This window comes from Mirounga leonina, unplaced genomic scaffold (genome assembly GCF_011800145.1).
Source record: "Mirounga leonina isolate KUSES-001 unplaced genomic scaffold, KU_Mleo_1.0 Mir_165, whole genome shotgun sequence".
Lineage (NCBI taxonomy): Eukaryota > Metazoa > Chordata > Mammalia > Carnivora > Phocidae > Mirounga > Mirounga leonina.
In genome coordinates, this window is record NW_023270415.1 from 8450436 (window position 1) to 8468197 (window position 17762).

A 17762-nucleotide genomic window follows, 5' to 3' on the forward strand; every position below is an offset into this window, starting at 1 on the left:
AAGAAAGAAAGAAAGAAAGAAAGAAAGAAAGAAAGAAAGAAAGAAAGAAAGAAAGAAGAAAGAAAAAGAAAGAAAGAAAGAAAAACAGACTTTCAGTAGTTAGTGGGAAATAATTCTCTATTATTCAAGAGCATATTGTGTCCATGCCCTCTAAGATAAAGGACTCGAAGATTAATTCATTTTTCTTTTCTCTTACCCAAGGGATTCCACTGCATCAATCCTTTCCATACACCAAAGAACATCAACTCTGGCAGAAAAATAACACAAAATTTGAAGGCATTCAGCTGTGGTTTCCTTTTGTCTAGAGAACACAGGCAAGCCATGTAGAGAAGCATTTCCCTGAAATTTGAAAACTGTTAACCACATATGTATTTGTGAAATGCAGGACTTGCACATGCTCCTCTTTCCCACTTCTAAAATGTTCTAAGGTACTGACTGTCCACCATTGATCTCTGCCATTGTATGTCTGTAAATTTACAAATGATGCTGTTGTGACAACATTTCAGTGGCTCTACTCTCAGTTTGGCTGAATTGTTTCAATTGTGATGTGCCCTTTGCTCACTTTTTAAATGGGCCAGTGTGTGGAGGGAAACTTGTTATCCTCTCTCCTATATTTTGATATATTGTAAGTGATAAGGGAAACAAATTCTATCGTTTAGTAGACTAGATGTCATTTCAACCCAAATGTAATATTTCACTGGTTTGAAAGCTGCCACCATCTGAAAAGAACCTTTATTTTCTGGTTGGGCCACCTCTTCAAATGCTAGAAGAGCAAGTCAGTGTGGTGTGCTGGGGACCGCTCTTCCTCTCAACCTCATCACCCAGTGGGAACAAGTCTTCATCCTGAAGTCACACTTGTTTCCTCCAGAATGGTGCCAATTGCCTGAGATATTGTTCCCTAAGATACTTATCATTTAGAAGCCTACAGAGAAATGACTAGATGTAGATGGAATAGATGTAAAATTATAATTTTTTTGCAGAATAAAGCCATGCATTTGCTCTTCTCTCAAATATGAACCAGTAGTAATGAAAGACCATAAGTTGACAAAGGTTTCTTAATTGGTTTTGGAGAGATGCATCACATTTCTAAAGGTAACAATATCATTAATGATGGTCAAATCATTTCCCTTTGTTTTTGCAATGTATTTTTGTGTTTCATTCAAATAAAAGCTACCTGATTAGAGGATTCCTCACTTTTGAAATAAAAATAAAGTCATTTTATTAAGGTCTGTGTGAGGAGAGTGTAGAAAAGCATTCCAATGCCCCTGACCCAATGGTGTATTTCAAGCCTAAGAATTACCTCAGGTGTTTTTATGTTTGTTAAATTCATTGTTTCTCTATCCATCTGGCACAAAACAGAGTTTGCTGTGTATGTGCGGAGTCATCACACGTAGAACTGAGAGTATTGTTGGGATTTAGTAAATGTGCAAACAGGCAAATCCAATAGGTAAGCTTCTGTTGACTCAGTGCGGCCTGTTTCTTTTTCTTTTTAAGATGTTATTTAGTTAGTTAGTTAGTTAGTTAGTTAGTTAGTTAGTTAGTTGAGACACAGAGAGAGAGAGAGAGTAGGGGGAGGGATAGAGGGAGAGAAAGAGAATCTCAAGCAGACTCCATGCTGAGTGGGGATCCCAACTCGGGGCTTGATCTCACAAGCCTGAGATCATAACCTGAGGCGAAATCAAGAGTCAGATACTTGACTGAGTCACCCAGGAGCCCCAGGGTGTCCTGTTTCTTAACACAAACATTTGGTTGTGAACTCCTTGCCATTAATCAGCTTGTAAATAACCATATTATTATAAGAGAAGAAAGTTTTCTTCCTGTAGCTCTCTAGTCATATGTCTATCTATTCTCTCATTTTTCCATGACATTGAAAAAAAGACCATGTAAATGAGAGGCACAGCTTAAGCTTATACTTTGCTTGATTATTCTATTTTTTTTAATGAGTGTATGTATAAGTATTAACTCTTTACTTTGGCATGACCATTCATAATCATTTTTAAAGGAGTTACAGTCACTTTGAACTAATAAAATATTTGGGATTTTTAGAAAATATTTGATTTTAGATTAAAAGTAAAAATTACTCAGAGGTCATTGAATGATAATAAATATGAATGATCAAACCTGACACAAAACAACCTTGACAGATTAATAGCCATGAAAGAAACTGTAAAATTATGCAAATTACCCTAAAGAAAGAGCTTGTATCCAGAAAGTTTTATGGATTCCATGCCATATAAATTATTCTAGTTACTAAAACAATAATAATGTATATAGAATATACATTTATATTGTATGTATATTACATATATAATCTCACTTAGTAATATACACACAACATTTAAAATTAATACTACCAAATCAAATAAAGAATGTTGTAAAGTACAGTCACACATGCTGAATAGAATTTTCCATGTGAAATCTAGAAATTACATGCGCACTCTGTGTGTATATATATGTCTGTATTAATAAAAAAGTTGGGGGCACCTGGGTGGCTCAGATGGTTAAGCGTCTGCCTTCAGCTCAGGTCATGATCCCAGGGTCCTGGGATCGAGCCCCACATCGGGCTCCTGGCTCAGTGAGGAGCCTGCTTCTTCCTCTCCCTCTGCCTCTCTTTCTGCTCATGCTTTCTCTCTCTCTCTCTCTCTCTCTGTATCTCTGTGTCTCAAATGAATTAAAAAAAAAAAGATTAAAAAAATAATAATAATAAATAAAAAAGTTGGGGAAACAAAAACAAAAAAGATAATGTGAGTATCAATGGCTTTAATACAATTAATAGAAGTTTGGAAAACAGGACTAAATAATAACCATTGTATATAATAAGATGTTATAATTACATACAGTTTTCAAGACAAAAAAACTCATCCACTTTCTGTTAAACACCAAGGAAAAATCTCCTAATTAACAATTCTAGATTGGTGTAAGAGGATTTTATTCAGAGTTTGACTAATGGTTTTGTTAAAATATGCTATATGAAGATCACCTGTTCTATCACCTTCTGCTTTGTATCTGGGAGAAAAGACCAGTTTTCAAATGATAGCAGATACCAGTGGAAAAATAAAATCTTGATTTGTCTCTAGGATAATCATAGAACTTTTTTGGGTTTGAATTTTTCTCCCTTTTTGAGTTGGGCAATGACTTTCTTAAGAGATTTCAATATTAATTTTTTTTTTTTGGAAAAAAAAGTATTAGGTTCATGATGATATTGGTCTACCATAACAATCATCCTCTGATCGCAGCTGAGTTGGGTGATCAAAATTAAGTAGTACATCAAATAGGTGAAATACATTCAGTGAAGTTGATTATTTTATTCTATAAAAGTATTAGTTGCTCAGAGATGTGGATGTCATGTATTTTCTCATAAAGGAACATAGTGAGTAGGAGAGGGGAGAGGAGGGATTTTTGAGATCAAGGATGGGGAGTGGGAAATCTCTAATGTTAAAACTTGAATGAGAAAAATATTTATTTCAGATGAAAAATTTAGAAACTGTACATGCCACTCACATTGAATTGTGAGCCTCACAGCCAATGTCAAGTTTTGCTAACCTGCAAGAAAAGGGGAAAATGTACACGTCAGGAGGAAAACTTATTATGACTCATTCTTGATTTGAGGGGGAGTGAGGGATTAATGAAAAGGGAGTTTTTTAAAATCACTTCTCTGTTTATATTCTTGGGCCTTGGCATGCTCCATCAAAAAAATCCCCAAGTGAACTTCTTAGTATAATTTTCTTCAAAAAAAGATTGTTTCAGAACTTTACATCCAAACATCAAGCATAACTATCAGACTGCGTAGTGACAAGCAGGTCGGAATCTGCTCTTTCTTGACTAAACCTAGGTTATTCCCAAAGTAAGTTGGTAGAATAACTGTGAAATTCATTAAAAACCTTCTGTGGTTGCATGTTTCTTCCCAGGGCTTGGACAGTAGAACCTACGTCCCAGTGTCAACTCTGGGAAGTGATGGGGTGCCCAAGGGGTTGTTCTGTTGGAATGGAGTCTGAGAGATCTGTATTCCAAACTAATTCCACTAAAAGAGCTCTAGCCATGGTTCTTTCTTAGAGCAGTCTATCAGTTTGGTTCCTTTAACGATAGTAGTTATTTGTTCTGCTAATATTACATCCCTGGCATGGTGCTAAGTGCTTCATTTTTTTTCTTTTATTATGTTATGTTAATCACCATACATTACATCATTAGTTTTTGATGTAGTGTTCCATGATTCATTTTTTGCATATAACACCAGTGCTCCAATCAATAAGTGCCCTCTTTAATACCCATCACCAGGCTAACCCATCCCCCCACCCCCCTCCCCTCTAGAACCCTCAGTTTGTTTCTCAGAGTCCATAGTCTCTCATGGTTCGTCTCCCCCTCCATTTCCCCCCCCCCCTTCATTTTTCCCTTCCTACTATCTTCTTTTTTTTAACATATAATATATTACTTGTTTCAGAGGTACAGGTCTGTGATTCAACAGTCTTACACAATTCACAGCGCTCACCATAGCACATACCCTCCCCAATGTCTATCACCTAGCCACCCCATCCCTCCCACCCCCCACCACTCCAGCAACCCTCAGTTTGTTTCCTGAGATTAAGAATTCCTCATATCAGTGAGATCATATGATACATGTCTTTCTCTGATTGACTTATTTCACTCAGCATAATATCCTCCAGTTCCATCCACATCATTGCAAATGGCAAGATTTCATTCCTTTTGATGGCTGCATAATATTCCATTGTATATATATACCACTTCTTCTTTATCTATTCATCTGTCGATGGACATCTTGGCTCTTTCCATAGTTTGGCTATTGTGGACATTGCTGCTATAAACATCGGGTGCATGTACCCCTTCAGGTCACTACATTTGTATACTTGGGGTGAATGCCCAGTAGTGCAATTGCTGGGTCATATGGCAGCTCTACTTTCAGCTTTTTGAGGAACCTCCATACTGTTTTCCAGAGTGGCTGCACCAGCTGCATTCCCACCAACAGTGTAGGAGGGTTCCCCTTTCTCCACATCCTCACCAACATCTGTCATTTCCTGACTTGTTAATTTTAGCATTCTGACTGATGTGATGTGGTATCTCATTGAGGTTTTGATTTGGATTTCCCTGATGCTGAGTGATGTTCAGCACTTTTTCATGTGTCTGTTGGTCATTTGGATGTCTTCTTTGGAAAAATGTCTGTTCATGTCTTCTGCCCATTTCTTGATTGGATTCTTTGTTCTTTGGGTGTTGAGTTTGGTAAGTTCTTTATAGATTTTGGATACTAGCCCTTTATCTGATATGTCATTTGCAAATATCTTCTCCCATTCCATAGGTTGTATTTTGGTTTTGTTGACTGTTTCCTTTGCTTTGCAAAAGCTTTTTATCTTGATGAAGTCCCAATAGTTCATTTTTGCCCTTGTTTCCCTTGCCTTTGGCGATGTTTCTAGGAAGAAGTTGCTGCGGCTGAGGTCGAAGAGGTTGCTGCCTGTGTTCTCCTTTAGGATTTTGATGGACTCCTATCTCACATTTAGGTCTTTCAACATAAGTGCTTTATTTTTAATGACAACTGGGTGCTTTGGAGAAGTAGCTATGGAGAAGTGGGCCTAAAGGTAGAAGACCTACTTCTGGATACCAGCCCTTCCACCAACTGCTCCATGGCCCAAAGCAATTCCAAACTTCCCTGAGAATCAGGATCCCATCTGTCAACTTTATACATCCACACTTCCTTCAAGGGCTATGATGTAGATGACAAACCTCTTCATACATATGAAAGCGCTGTATAAACTGTAAAGTGCTATCCCAATGTCAGCTGTGACTTTGATTCAAGTTAATTCAGCAAGTGAATGCTGGAATGGAAGCTACCATCCTGACTATCCATGGCTATTTTTGTGGAGAAAAATGCTGGTGAAATTTTCCTCAAGTTGAAAAAGCATTCCAGAACCTTCATTTATAAATAAGTTCCAGTAAAATGATAACTAAAAAAAAAATATTTTTGCACATCCAAATGCACATGTTTTTCTCTATTAATAATGAAGGAAATAGTAGTTTCACCAGGGGCTTTCACTGAAGCCCATGTGTGACTCCAACCCCCATCCATTCTCCTCAGATCTGATATGAGGCCAGCCTGTTTCACAGCTGATGGTACTGGGAAATTATCAGGAAAGAGAGAGAGGACATAATGCGGAATTTACCCTTTGGTAATTTTTTAAGCTAGATGGCCAACGGTACTTCTAAGGGCCATCACTTGACCCTACCAACCCTGCCACAATTTCTCAGTGAAGGCTAGATCACAGTAAAAGTTGAATATGATTAACCCATGGGTACAAAGTATATTCCTTCTCCTCCCCTTTTCTTACTGATGCCTACAGACCTATTTATCATTTAAAAAAAAAAATAGAGATACAGAGACTTGAATTATGATGAGGTGATGGCCAAGGTAGTGGGTTTCTTTATAGGTTTCTTTTCTCATTTATTATGTGAGAAAAATCAGGAATTATATCACTAAGCTTACTAAATTATGTAATTTGAAGCCTTATTAATATTTGTAAACGTGATTTTATTTAAATTTGAATGATTCATCTGTTTGTTTTTTAAACAACAAATACATTTTTTTTCATAATTCCACAGTTCAAGATTCAGGAGATTCAGAGATCTGGCTCAATGTCTCATGAGGTTGCTGAGATAATGTCATACAGGGCTGTGTCATCTGAAGGCTTGACTGGGGCTGGAGGATCCACTTCCAAGACAGTTGAACTCATTTGGCTGTTGCAAGAAGCTGCAGTTCCTCACACATGGGTCTTTCCATAAGGCTGTTTGAGTGTCCTCATGACATGACAGCTGGCTTCCCTTAGGGTGAGTGCCTGAGGGAGAGCATGAAAAAGGAAAACACAGGATCTTTTATGTACTAGTCTTGTGAGTCACATCAGCACTTCCACCACTTTCCATTCATTTGAAGCATGTCACTAAGTCCAGCCCACACTAAAGGGGGAGCTTATTAGTCTTCACCTTCTCAGGAGAGGATTGTTAAGGATGTGTGGTGACATTTTTAAACTACTTCATCAGCCTTACCTCTTTTTTTTACAGTACACACCCAATCCATCAGGGAGACCTACTGGCTGTATCTTTGTAAAAAATCCAGAATTCTGGGGCGCCTGGGTGGCTCAGTCGGTTAAGCGGCTGCCTTCGGCTCAGGTCATGATCCCAGGGTCCTGGGAACGAGTCCCGCGTCGGGCTCCCTGCTCTGCGGGGGGCCTGCTTCTCCCTCTCCATCTGCCTGCTTCTTTGCCTACTTGTGCTCTCTCTCTATCTCTCTGTCAAATAAATAAATAAAATCTTAAAAAAAAAATCCAGAATTCAACCCTCTGCTACTAACTCAAATGCTACTCCCGTTTAAGTCACTGTAATTTCTTGCTTTGCCCTCCCTGCCCCCCAACCTTCAGGCTATTTTCAGTGTAGCAGTCAGACGGATCCTGTTAAAATACAAGTCATATCACAACCCATCTCCCACAGAGTGGAAGCCCTGGCCCTCACAATGATTGGTGAGCTGTGGTCCTCCTCCATCTTTGAACACAGCTCCCACTCCCCTCCCCCCATCCCCTGAGCCCAGCTGAGTTGGGTGACCAAAATTAAGTAGTACATTAAATAGTCACACATGCCCATGAAGCAAAGTTGATTATCTTATTCTACAAAATTATTGGCTATTCAGTGACATGGACATCATTCATCCTTCCAGCAAGTAGGAAAAGGAAGAGGAGGGATTCTTGAGGTCTAAGATGGGAAGTAGAAAAATCCTTAAATTTAAAACTTATGGGAAAAAAATATTGATTTCATAAAAAAGTAGTAGCACACAGCTTTGAGTGACTGAATGAAGAATTGAATTATTCTAGTTGAAGAGGGGTGTGTGTGTGTGTGTGTGTGTGTGTGTGTGTACATGTGTGAGACAAAGAAAAGAGGAAGAATAGAAGAAATATATAGATGGTATATTTAAATCAAGACTTGGGGGCTCCTTCTAATTGAAATGAAACAGGAAGGGAACCCACTTAAAGAGTTTTTCTGTCCTTTTATTTTTCATTTCCATATTACACAATGCTTCTACCTCTGCACCAGAGGTGCTTCAGATCTACATGCTGACATAGTTTGCTTGGTCTTGGGGAGCATGCAGATGGCTTTTCCTTGTTCTGCCAAACTATAGCCAAGGTTTATAAGCACATGGGGACAACTGCTCTGAATCTTTCTCTCACCAACCTCCTGCCCCCACAACAGCAGTCCTTGATGTCAGCCTACCAACTCTCTTATTTTATTCAAGGCAGTTGATATTACCTCATCCAGGACATTAAGAAGCAATCATGTGTTTATTTTCTAATAGAAACAAGAGGGAGGGGCACCTGGGTGGCTCAGTCGGTTAAGTGTCTGCCTTCAGCTCAGTTCATGATCCCAGGGTCCTGGGATCGAGGCCTGCATCGGGCTCCCTGCTCCGTGGGAAGCCTGCTTCTCCCTCTACTTCTGCCTTGTTTCTGTTCCCTCTCACAGTGTCTCTGTCAATAAATAAATAAAATCTTTAAAAAAAAAAAGGGAAGAAACAAGTGGGAGCTCACAGAAATTCTACAGACACTATTGATTCTTCACTCACTGCATGCATGAATCTACCTTCTGGGGAGACTGAAGTACCTGGCCTGGGAATAATAGTCACATTTATGTCCCATAAGAAGAAAAAATTGTCGTAGGTATTGTCAAAGAACCCCAAAGCAAATTAAAGAGGATTTTTCCTAGGACCTCCTATCTCAAGATGACAGTTTCAAAATGAATGATTCTAGTTTTGAGAATGGAAATGACAGAGAAAGAGAAAGGAGTCACACCACACCACAGTAGGATTGTCTGGAAAAGTCAGAAGATGGGGAGACTGGAGGTGGGCTGCAAAGGGAGACATGGGATTTGCAAAAATGGGAAGAAAGGGAAAACACCCAGAGGAAGCATTGTCTTCAGGGCCACTAGTGGACTTTAGGCAGCATTTACTCTTTCATGTTCCTACTGTAAATGTACAGAATAGACATCTTTCAAAGGCATTGTGCCAAGTGACAGCCTCTTTGCTTTGGGAACATTGGGTAGGAAGCCCTGTGTTCTGGTTTCACAGGGATATGGGATTGTGAGGATTATGCTTTGAGTGGTGAGCCCACAAGGAGGCAGGAGTGAATGTCCTTGAAGAGGGGAGCCCTCCAACCTCAGGGCTGCACAGGTCCCTGGGCATGAGGCCAGCAGCCAGTGTCATCTAGGAAACAGATCCGCTCACCTCTTTGGCAATATGCCCTCAGCCAAAAGCTGATGACATCTGGGATGTTGTGCCCTTTTCCTCTGTTTCATGGGATCACAGGACCTTTGAGTTTATTCCTTCAGTAAATGTACATGATAAGGGACTTCCTTAGATGTGGTTAGTAACCACCTCCCATCAAGAAGAAGAAGCCCTTCTTCAAAACACAAAGATTCAAAAATATTTAGATTCAAATGTTGAAGGGTCTATGTTGTAGGGAAAGATACACGAAATGATCTGACATAGATTTTTGCTCAAGACCAAATTAATGCCCTCCAGAAAATTTACCCTTTAAACTACAATTTAGTCAGCAAAGTTATTTATAGTCTACGGGGTTAGATTGAGCCCCACATCGGGCTCCCTGCTGTTTCTCCCTCTCCCTCTGCCTGTCGCTCCCCCTGCTTGTGCTCTCTATCTCTGTCAAATAAATAAATAAAATCTTTTTTTTACTATTATAAAAGTTTATTTAACAAAAAAGTTCAGTATGAAAATGCACATGACCTGATTTTTATATTATAGTGAAACAGGTACTATGGAGGGGACATGTGGAAGCAGTTGATTTCTTCTGATGAACACACCCATTGTTTATACTCGCTCCAAGGCTTCTAACATGATGATACTATTTCCTAGTATTACCACCATTCCAATATTGTTCTGTTGCCCACTAGTTGCCATCTCCACACATTCACCTATCACAAGATTCATAAACGGATCGAACCCCCGCAATATTCCTTGGACATGTCTGCCACCATTTAATTTCAATGACAATTTCTTGTCCATAAAATTTTTCAACTTGGGAGGATGAGCTTTGCTCATGGTGTCTACTCGGTGAGCTCAAAGATGCCTCCAATAAATAAAATCTTTTTAAAAAATCAAAATGTAAATAGGCACATTAAAAGTTCCAAAGATTTGAATACACTCCATATACTACGCAATCAGATACTGGCCACTGGAGATTTCAAAAGGGCAGTCTTGGTGTTGGGCTGTTAAGTTCAAGGCCGTATTTAGAAAATCAGTTTAGATCCAAGGATATTTGCATATTAGAGACTTTAGGTGCATCTACTAAGTCTGTAGTGCTGATGAGAATAGGCATTAGGAATTCCCAAATACTAGTTCTCAATATCCAAGATGCTTCAACTTCTAAGAAGCCTTAGGATTCCGGTCAAGGAGCCCAGAGCAGAATAAAGTCTTTTACCTAATGGGGTAGACAGAGAATCTTGGAACTGGATATTGAAATGTGCTGTGGGCTCATCAGGCCCTGCTTTACTAACAGAACCAGATACAGTGGGCTCACCAGAAGGCTGTCTTTGCAGACTAAAAGTTGCTCACTCTTTTGAGGAGAGAGGGACAGCCAACCCACCTCCTTTCCCACCCCTGTTCTCCCTAAGGGCCTTACACAGGATGCTATTCCTGGGGGAGGTGGGGGACCTTGTTTGTGGAAATTAGAAGCCCTGTTGAAGCATATGGCTGCAAAAACCTGCTAAGCTAAAATGTTCAAAGAGGCTTTCTCTGAGCACTGCTAACCCAAATTAGTACGAAAGAGAGTAACTGACTTACAGATAGAAATTGACCAAATTTCCTTTGCACAAGACATATTTGTCCTTCCTTTTTCCTCTCAAGTATCTAACATTATGAGGAATTCTATCAGTATCAGGGACAGCGTGTCCCCACAGGGGGACATTCAGGATTCAGTCACACACAAAGATTGCAACTGAGCTTTCAAGGACTCAGGGAAAGAGCCCTGTTATTTGTGTGGGCTACAATGCCTCGTGACTTAATTTCAGGCTTTGCTGTTTTATGGTAGTTAAAAACTAATAGCTAAAGATGTTGCCAAGAAAATTAAGGGATGTAAAATTCATTTAATTCACTTAAGAATCCTAGGATTAAAAACTTCAAAATTGTGGCTTCTACAATAGATCCTGAAGGTACTTTCTGGCATGAAACTAGACATCACAATTCACTTATAAAAGTAATTTCAGCCTCATCTTCCTAGTGCACCAAATAATAATAAATTTTGTACTCAGAGAATATTGAAACTCATGACACAACAAATTTTTTTAAAAAAAGCAAATGTTCATTATTTCCTCCAACTGCTATTTTTCCTACTGTATTTTTAATTCAATTTTTTTTTATTTCGAGAAAATGGTAGATCGACAGTTCTAAGAAATAAAAGAGAAAGGTATATCCTTGTACTTTTTACCCAGTTCTCCCCAGTGGATCACCTTGTAAAATTTGAGTACAATATCACAACCAGGGTTGATACAATTGATACAATCAAGAATGTTTCCACTGACAAGGACCCTCATGTTGGGCATGTATAGCCACACTCACTTTTTTCCACTCCCATCCCCTAATTTAAACCTGGCATCCACGAATCTTTTTCTCTTTTTAAGAATATGATATAAATGGGAATTTTGGTGATTAGTTTTTGGTCATGAAGTGTAGTTATGGGGAGATGCATCCAAGTGGCTCCATGTATCAATAATTTGTTCTTTTTCATTGCTGAGTAGTATTCCATGCCATGGATGTACCTCACAGTTTGTTTACCAAATCACTTGTTTCATTCCTAATCATGGTATATTATGTCTTATGTCTTTTTTCCTTTTCGTCAGTCTGGATAGCAGTTTGTCAACTTTATCAATCTTTAAAAAAAAACACAAAAACTTTGTTTCATTGATTTTCCCCATTGTTTCTGTTTTCAATTTCATTGATTTCTTCTCTATTTTTTCCTTCCTCCTGCTTGCTTTGGGTTCATTTTGCTCTTGTTTTACTAGATTCTTAAGATGGGACATAAATTATTGATATGAGACTCTTTTTCCATCCTCATGTGAGGATTTTTAGTGCTATAAATTTCCCACTTGGTGCTGCTTTAACTGTGCCCCACAGATTTGGAAATATTATAGTTCATTTTCAATCAGTTATATATACATATATATTATAAGTGTAATATATATATAATATATATTTATCAAAAAGTATTTTATTTTATTTAAAAATTTTTTATTTGAGTATAGGTGACACACAATGTTACATTCGTTTCAGGTGTACAACATAGGGATTTGACAAGTCTATATGTTATGCTGTGCTCACCACAGATGTAGCTACCCTCTGTCACCATACATTTTGTGTAGTGTATACACTGTACACTATTACAATACCTCTGACTATATTCCCTGTGCTGAACCTTTCATTCCTGTGACTTATTCATTTCATAACTGGAAGCCTGTACCTACCACTCCCCTTCACCCATTTTGCCCATCCCCCTACCTCCTCCCCTCTGGCAGCCATCAGTTTGTTCTCTGTATTTATAGATCTGATTCTGCTTTTTGCCTGTTCGTTTGTTTTGTTTTTTAGATTCCACATATGAGTTACATATGAGTTCTATAAATTTTTTAATTTTCCTTGAAATTTCTTCATTGACCCCTAGATTATTTACCATGGTGTTGCTTAGTTTCTATGTGTTTGGAGATTTTCTTATCTTTCTGTTGACTTCTAGTCAATTCCATTGTGGTTAGAAAACATACTCATTAGTGTTACCAAATGTCATTTTTTTCCATTGTTTTTTAAAATCCAAATGGTTTAACATAAGCTCTTTTATAAGAAGGAACAAATGTGAAATTATAAATGTTAATTTGTAATAATTTTTTCAATAGTTCTTGTAAGATAAAATTACTACAAGTTTTCTTTTTTTGGACATGACAAACTGGCTACATTCTGGGAAAGAAAATGTAAAACAAATCATAAATTTCATCCTCATATGTGCTTAAATTATGAAAAATGCTTTATATGTTATTAAAACAATATATTTTGCTTATTAATAATTATAATGTTTCAGTAAAGCAGATTTTTTTTACTTTTATCTTAAAAATAAACTGGAAAATCTTCATCCATTTTTTAAGAGAATATCATACTTTAAGCTGTTTTCCTAAAGATATCTTTATGTACTAAATGTGCACTATTTTTGTTTGTTTGTTTCTTTGTATAGATGGGCATTTACAGTGTTGCATGAGATATCTGAACTCAGGGTATTGATTTGATTCATTCTGTCATAATCAACTTGATATGGCGAATCTGGACTAATAGTTGGGAAATAAAATACTCAGGGAAAAATATCAATTCATTCTTGATTTGTTTATATCTGAATTTAAGCTATCCATTACAGTTATCATCATATTAACTTCTTGAAAGTCCCATCAACATCTAAGCTTGATTTCTAGAATCATTAACTCCTTGGAAGGAACAAAACCTTCCAAAGTCAGGATACTGGGTCACAGGAATGTGAACATTTGGATTGACATAGAATCTTCAAAGCCTTCTATCAATTTTCCTCACTGCATCTTCAGTTTCATTTCTTACTATCCACCATTGTCACCAATCAATTTCACAACACTGATCAATGGTCCCCTGCCTCATGATTTGCTCATTTCTGCTAGCTTGTTTCCTATTTTAGAATTCCCTTCCAGGCCTTCTTTACCATCTTCATAAAGATTTAATTTAAAATTCATCTTCTCTAAGAACCTCTTGAACAGCAAAACTCATCCCCTGCTGTGCCATCTTAGCAGTAAATTTCAAACTAATTATTCTTGTGTTGGTCAATGCATGTTTTTCCTTCATGCCATCATCACTTCAAGACAACCATGTTCCCACCCCACCTCCCGAAACACACTAATTTCTCCACCTTGGCTCAAGAGTGGTGATCTTCCCCAGACTAGTTGGATGATATGGGGTGGGGGATACTGGGAAGAGCCTTGGACACAAATGAGCATCTGTCCAGCTAGAACACTGATGGGCAACATCTGGGTGATTAGTAATCCTCAATGGATGGCATCAAGATGGGCAATTCACTGCTGACACTTCACCCCTACAAATTCCTGGCCTGGCTTATGTTTGCTCCCTTGCTTTCTCTGTTTCCAGGCCTGTTCAATCTGTTTACCTGTAACTCAGGGTTTGGAAAATTTATTCTTCTAGTATTTCTTAACATTCTTCTGTCACTGGACTACCTGCTTTGGTGGCTTAACTGCTGCATTTTTGCAGCCTTCGTTTCTGGTTCTCTCCTAATGTCATCAGGGAAAGATGAAGCCCTCAGGCTACCAGTGAGGAAACTGACATAAAACCACTTGAAAATGTTACCCAACCACATTTCCATAATTAACCTCATTTAATCCAGTATCCCTTTACTCCTTAAGAAGTCAATAGAAGATTATTAAATTAATAGATCTATCTCATTTTGTTTCTGTTCATTGTTCTCTCTTCATGCCTAATGAACAAAAATTACTTGAGATAATTCATGATAAAAATATATCTACAAAGTATATGTATCTCATTTATGTGTAAATATGTATATTACTACTACCAAAGCTAAATGTAAGACACCATAGTAGCAATATAAAAAAAAAAATGGAGAAGTGATTCTGGCATGAATTCTCTCCTTTCTCTCCTTTCAAGCTCTACATAGGAGGGTGGAGGAGATAAATTTCTGTGACAGAAGGTAGTATAAATGACATGAGAGAGGCACAGAAAAGGTATTACGAGAATTCAGAGAAAGAGGAGATCTTTTCCAGCTGAGGGCTTTGAGGGAAACTTCTTGGAGGAGATGGGTTCTGAGGCTCATATGTGAGGTTTGATAGCACTGAGAACTTTAGAGACAAGGACAGGTATTCCACAGTGAAAAAAGATATTTATCCATTCTTTCCATACATTGTAATTGAGCACCTACTATGTGCTGGTAGCATTGACAAACACCAAAGTGTGATAACAAAGTGATTCTTGCATCAAACTGTAAGTAATTCAGTCTAGCTGGAGCAGTGGGTTATGTGAAGGAGTGGTGGGAAATAAGGGGTAAAAGCTGTGCAAGTGTAAAATAGGATCATTCAGGTAAGAATAGGTACTTACTGATTTGAAGTGTATATTTGTTTTTCACTCACTGGATTTCAGGCTTCTTGTTAGAATTTTCTAAGCTTATTGCCAAAAAAAAAAAGATAATTAAAATGCTCAATAGAGTATAAATAGTTATAATCTGCCTACTCCTGATAGCTTATAAATGGGTAGATTTATTGATCATATGTATTCACTTTATGTTCAAGTGGTTTTAGTTAATGTTTTATTCCATTTTTATTATTTCATACTCCATAAATCTATTAAGACTGATTGAAGAGCATTAAATGAAGATTATATTTCATAGGCTATCAGTTTGCCTGATGTAACAGAGAAATTCAAAATAATGGTAACATAGGTAAGATAGAAGTTGATTTCTCTCTCATACAAAAGGAAGACAAATGGCCCAAGGCTGGTATGGGGCTGGACAATCATCAGGGACCCCGGCTCCTTACATCTTCTAGCTATTGACATTCTTGTCACACATCCTCCACCTCATGTTGAAGACAACTTCTCTGTCTACCACTAACGTAACAGGATTCCAGCCAGCACAAAGGGGAAGAGAGAAAGGTGGTGCAGATCATTTCCCTTTAAGGGAATGAACCAGATATGGCACATATCACTTCCATTTTCATTCTGCTGTTTAGAAGTTGGTCATATAGTCACCCTTAGCTGCTGTTGCTAGGGAAACTGCAAAATGGAGTCTTTGGCTGAATGTCCATATGACCAGCTAAACTGTGGCATCCTATTATTAAAAGTTGGGCCGGAGCTAATGATTTCTATCATAATTATCTGTTAAAATTATAAGCAAGTTGTTTCATTGATGGAGGCCTTTTGCTCCTTTATCTATCTGCCTAATTGGGCCACTACTTTTTTTTTTTCCTTATGGAGAAAACAGATGCAGATACCACACAGAAATTCATCATTGGAATATCCAATTCCAGGAAAAATTTAGAGAGTTAATGAACAATAATGGACCACTCATGCATACATAAACCATCATAGTTGAGCTCCTGTTGAGATCAGAAGATGGAAGTAACAGTTTTAGATATAAAGAAATTGCTTAAGACCAGACGGGATCAAAGGGGACCTTAAGATTCGGGAGATCAAGTAAGACTGCTGACCTAAAATGCACAATTTCACACTCACTACAGCTTTTGTGTTGGAGCAAAACATTACATGCTTGTGAACGTATGTAGATGTTCAAATGCAAGAACAGAATTATATTATAAAAGAAAGAGCAATGGCCAGTAAGGAAGAAGTCCAGGTTCTTATTATTGTCTGTAGATATTTAGCTGTGTGATCCTGAACAAGATGCTTAAACTCCAAGATTTCTATTTCTTCATCTTAAAATAAGGATGTCAAATTAGATTTATCAACAACACAAAATACTCTTTGAAAACCTATTCTGTGCCACACAACATTCTAGATATGTGAATAAAGTGCCTCAAGGAGCTTATGTTCTCTTGGCTTGGGCATGAGGCTTGGTGCAGACTAGAAACAGGCCATTGGCAAGGCAGTCTGGTTAATGCAGTCACAGGAAGAAGTATCAGGTGCTTGGGGAACACACTTACAAGGGGCTCTGAATTCAGACTGAAACCATCAGATCTAATGAATGAAGAATACTGAATTATAATTTTATTAATTAAAACTAAGATCCAATACTAAATTAAAATTGACAATCAAATGAGAAGAAGTGGAAAATGTTCAGTTGAAGCAAGATGGTGTGATTTCTGCATAAATTTTTTGTTAAAAATTAATGTGTGTGGGGTACTTAACAGAGGTTGAATCAAGTAGGGTCCCTGTCCTCAAAAAGCCTACAATGGACAACATCCACATATAAGATACGGAATTTTGGAGTTTTGAGATTTGGTATGAGGTATCTGTACATAATCTGATCATGATCTATTGTGATAAAAGAGTATGTCTTTATAGAACAAAGGCAAGGAACAAAGATGGAAATAAGGAAAAAAACACTTGGAAAATTGTCACAAATTTTAAGCTTATAAAATTTTTGTGAATACTTTTTTCTCTAAGAAATACATTCTTAGACTCCTTAAGTATATAGATAATCAAGTAACCTAAGAAGCCCTTAAAGAGGGTTCTGTCTAAACGTACTTTGCTCCCAGATCCTATCAAACCAAGACTATGGGGAAATGGAGCTTATTTGCTTTATATTCTTTTTTTCTGTTCATTGTTAAAGCATCTTAGATGTATTTTCAACTTTTTAACCAATTTACACATATTTACTGTATTAAATTTAAAAAACAATAAGAATAAAGAAAAGAAAATCACTTAAAATTCCATTAACCATTCCATCATCCATTGCTAATGTTCTTTTGTATATACTCAGAATTTTTCTAAATATTGCATATGATTAATTATACTTACAGTCTATTCTTCTGGCTTGTACCCAGCATTTTTTTAAATAAATTATTTTATGCTGTAAGAATTTCTATAACATCTTTTAATTTTAGCTCTTATATACCAAAAATAATGAGAACAGAAGCTCTCACATTTGCTTGACAACAGTTACAAAACTAGAAATCAAAAATCCTGGAACTTCCTTTTTAACTTTTTTTTTTTTGGCAAAATAATTTCAAATCTA

At 37.4% G+C, this 17762-nt stretch overlaps 2 protein-coding genes across 2 annotated transcripts in view; one reads left to right on the forward strand and one right to left on the reverse strand.

Annotated features, from left to right (window-relative positions):
* The window catches only part of XKR4 (XK related 4), a 417256-nt gene that overhangs the window by 181036 nt on the left and 218458 nt on the right, over positions 1-17762 (forward strand). The window lies entirely within an intron of this gene.
* LOC118014829 (small nuclear ribonucleoprotein G-like) lies at positions 9727-10180 on the reverse strand. Its single transcript, XM_035011165.1, has one exon. The coding sequence runs from the start codon at positions 10094-10096 to the stop codon at positions 9866-9868; it is 231 nt and encodes a 76-aa protein (XP_034867056.1). The 5' UTR covers positions 10097-10180; the 3' UTR covers positions 9727-9865.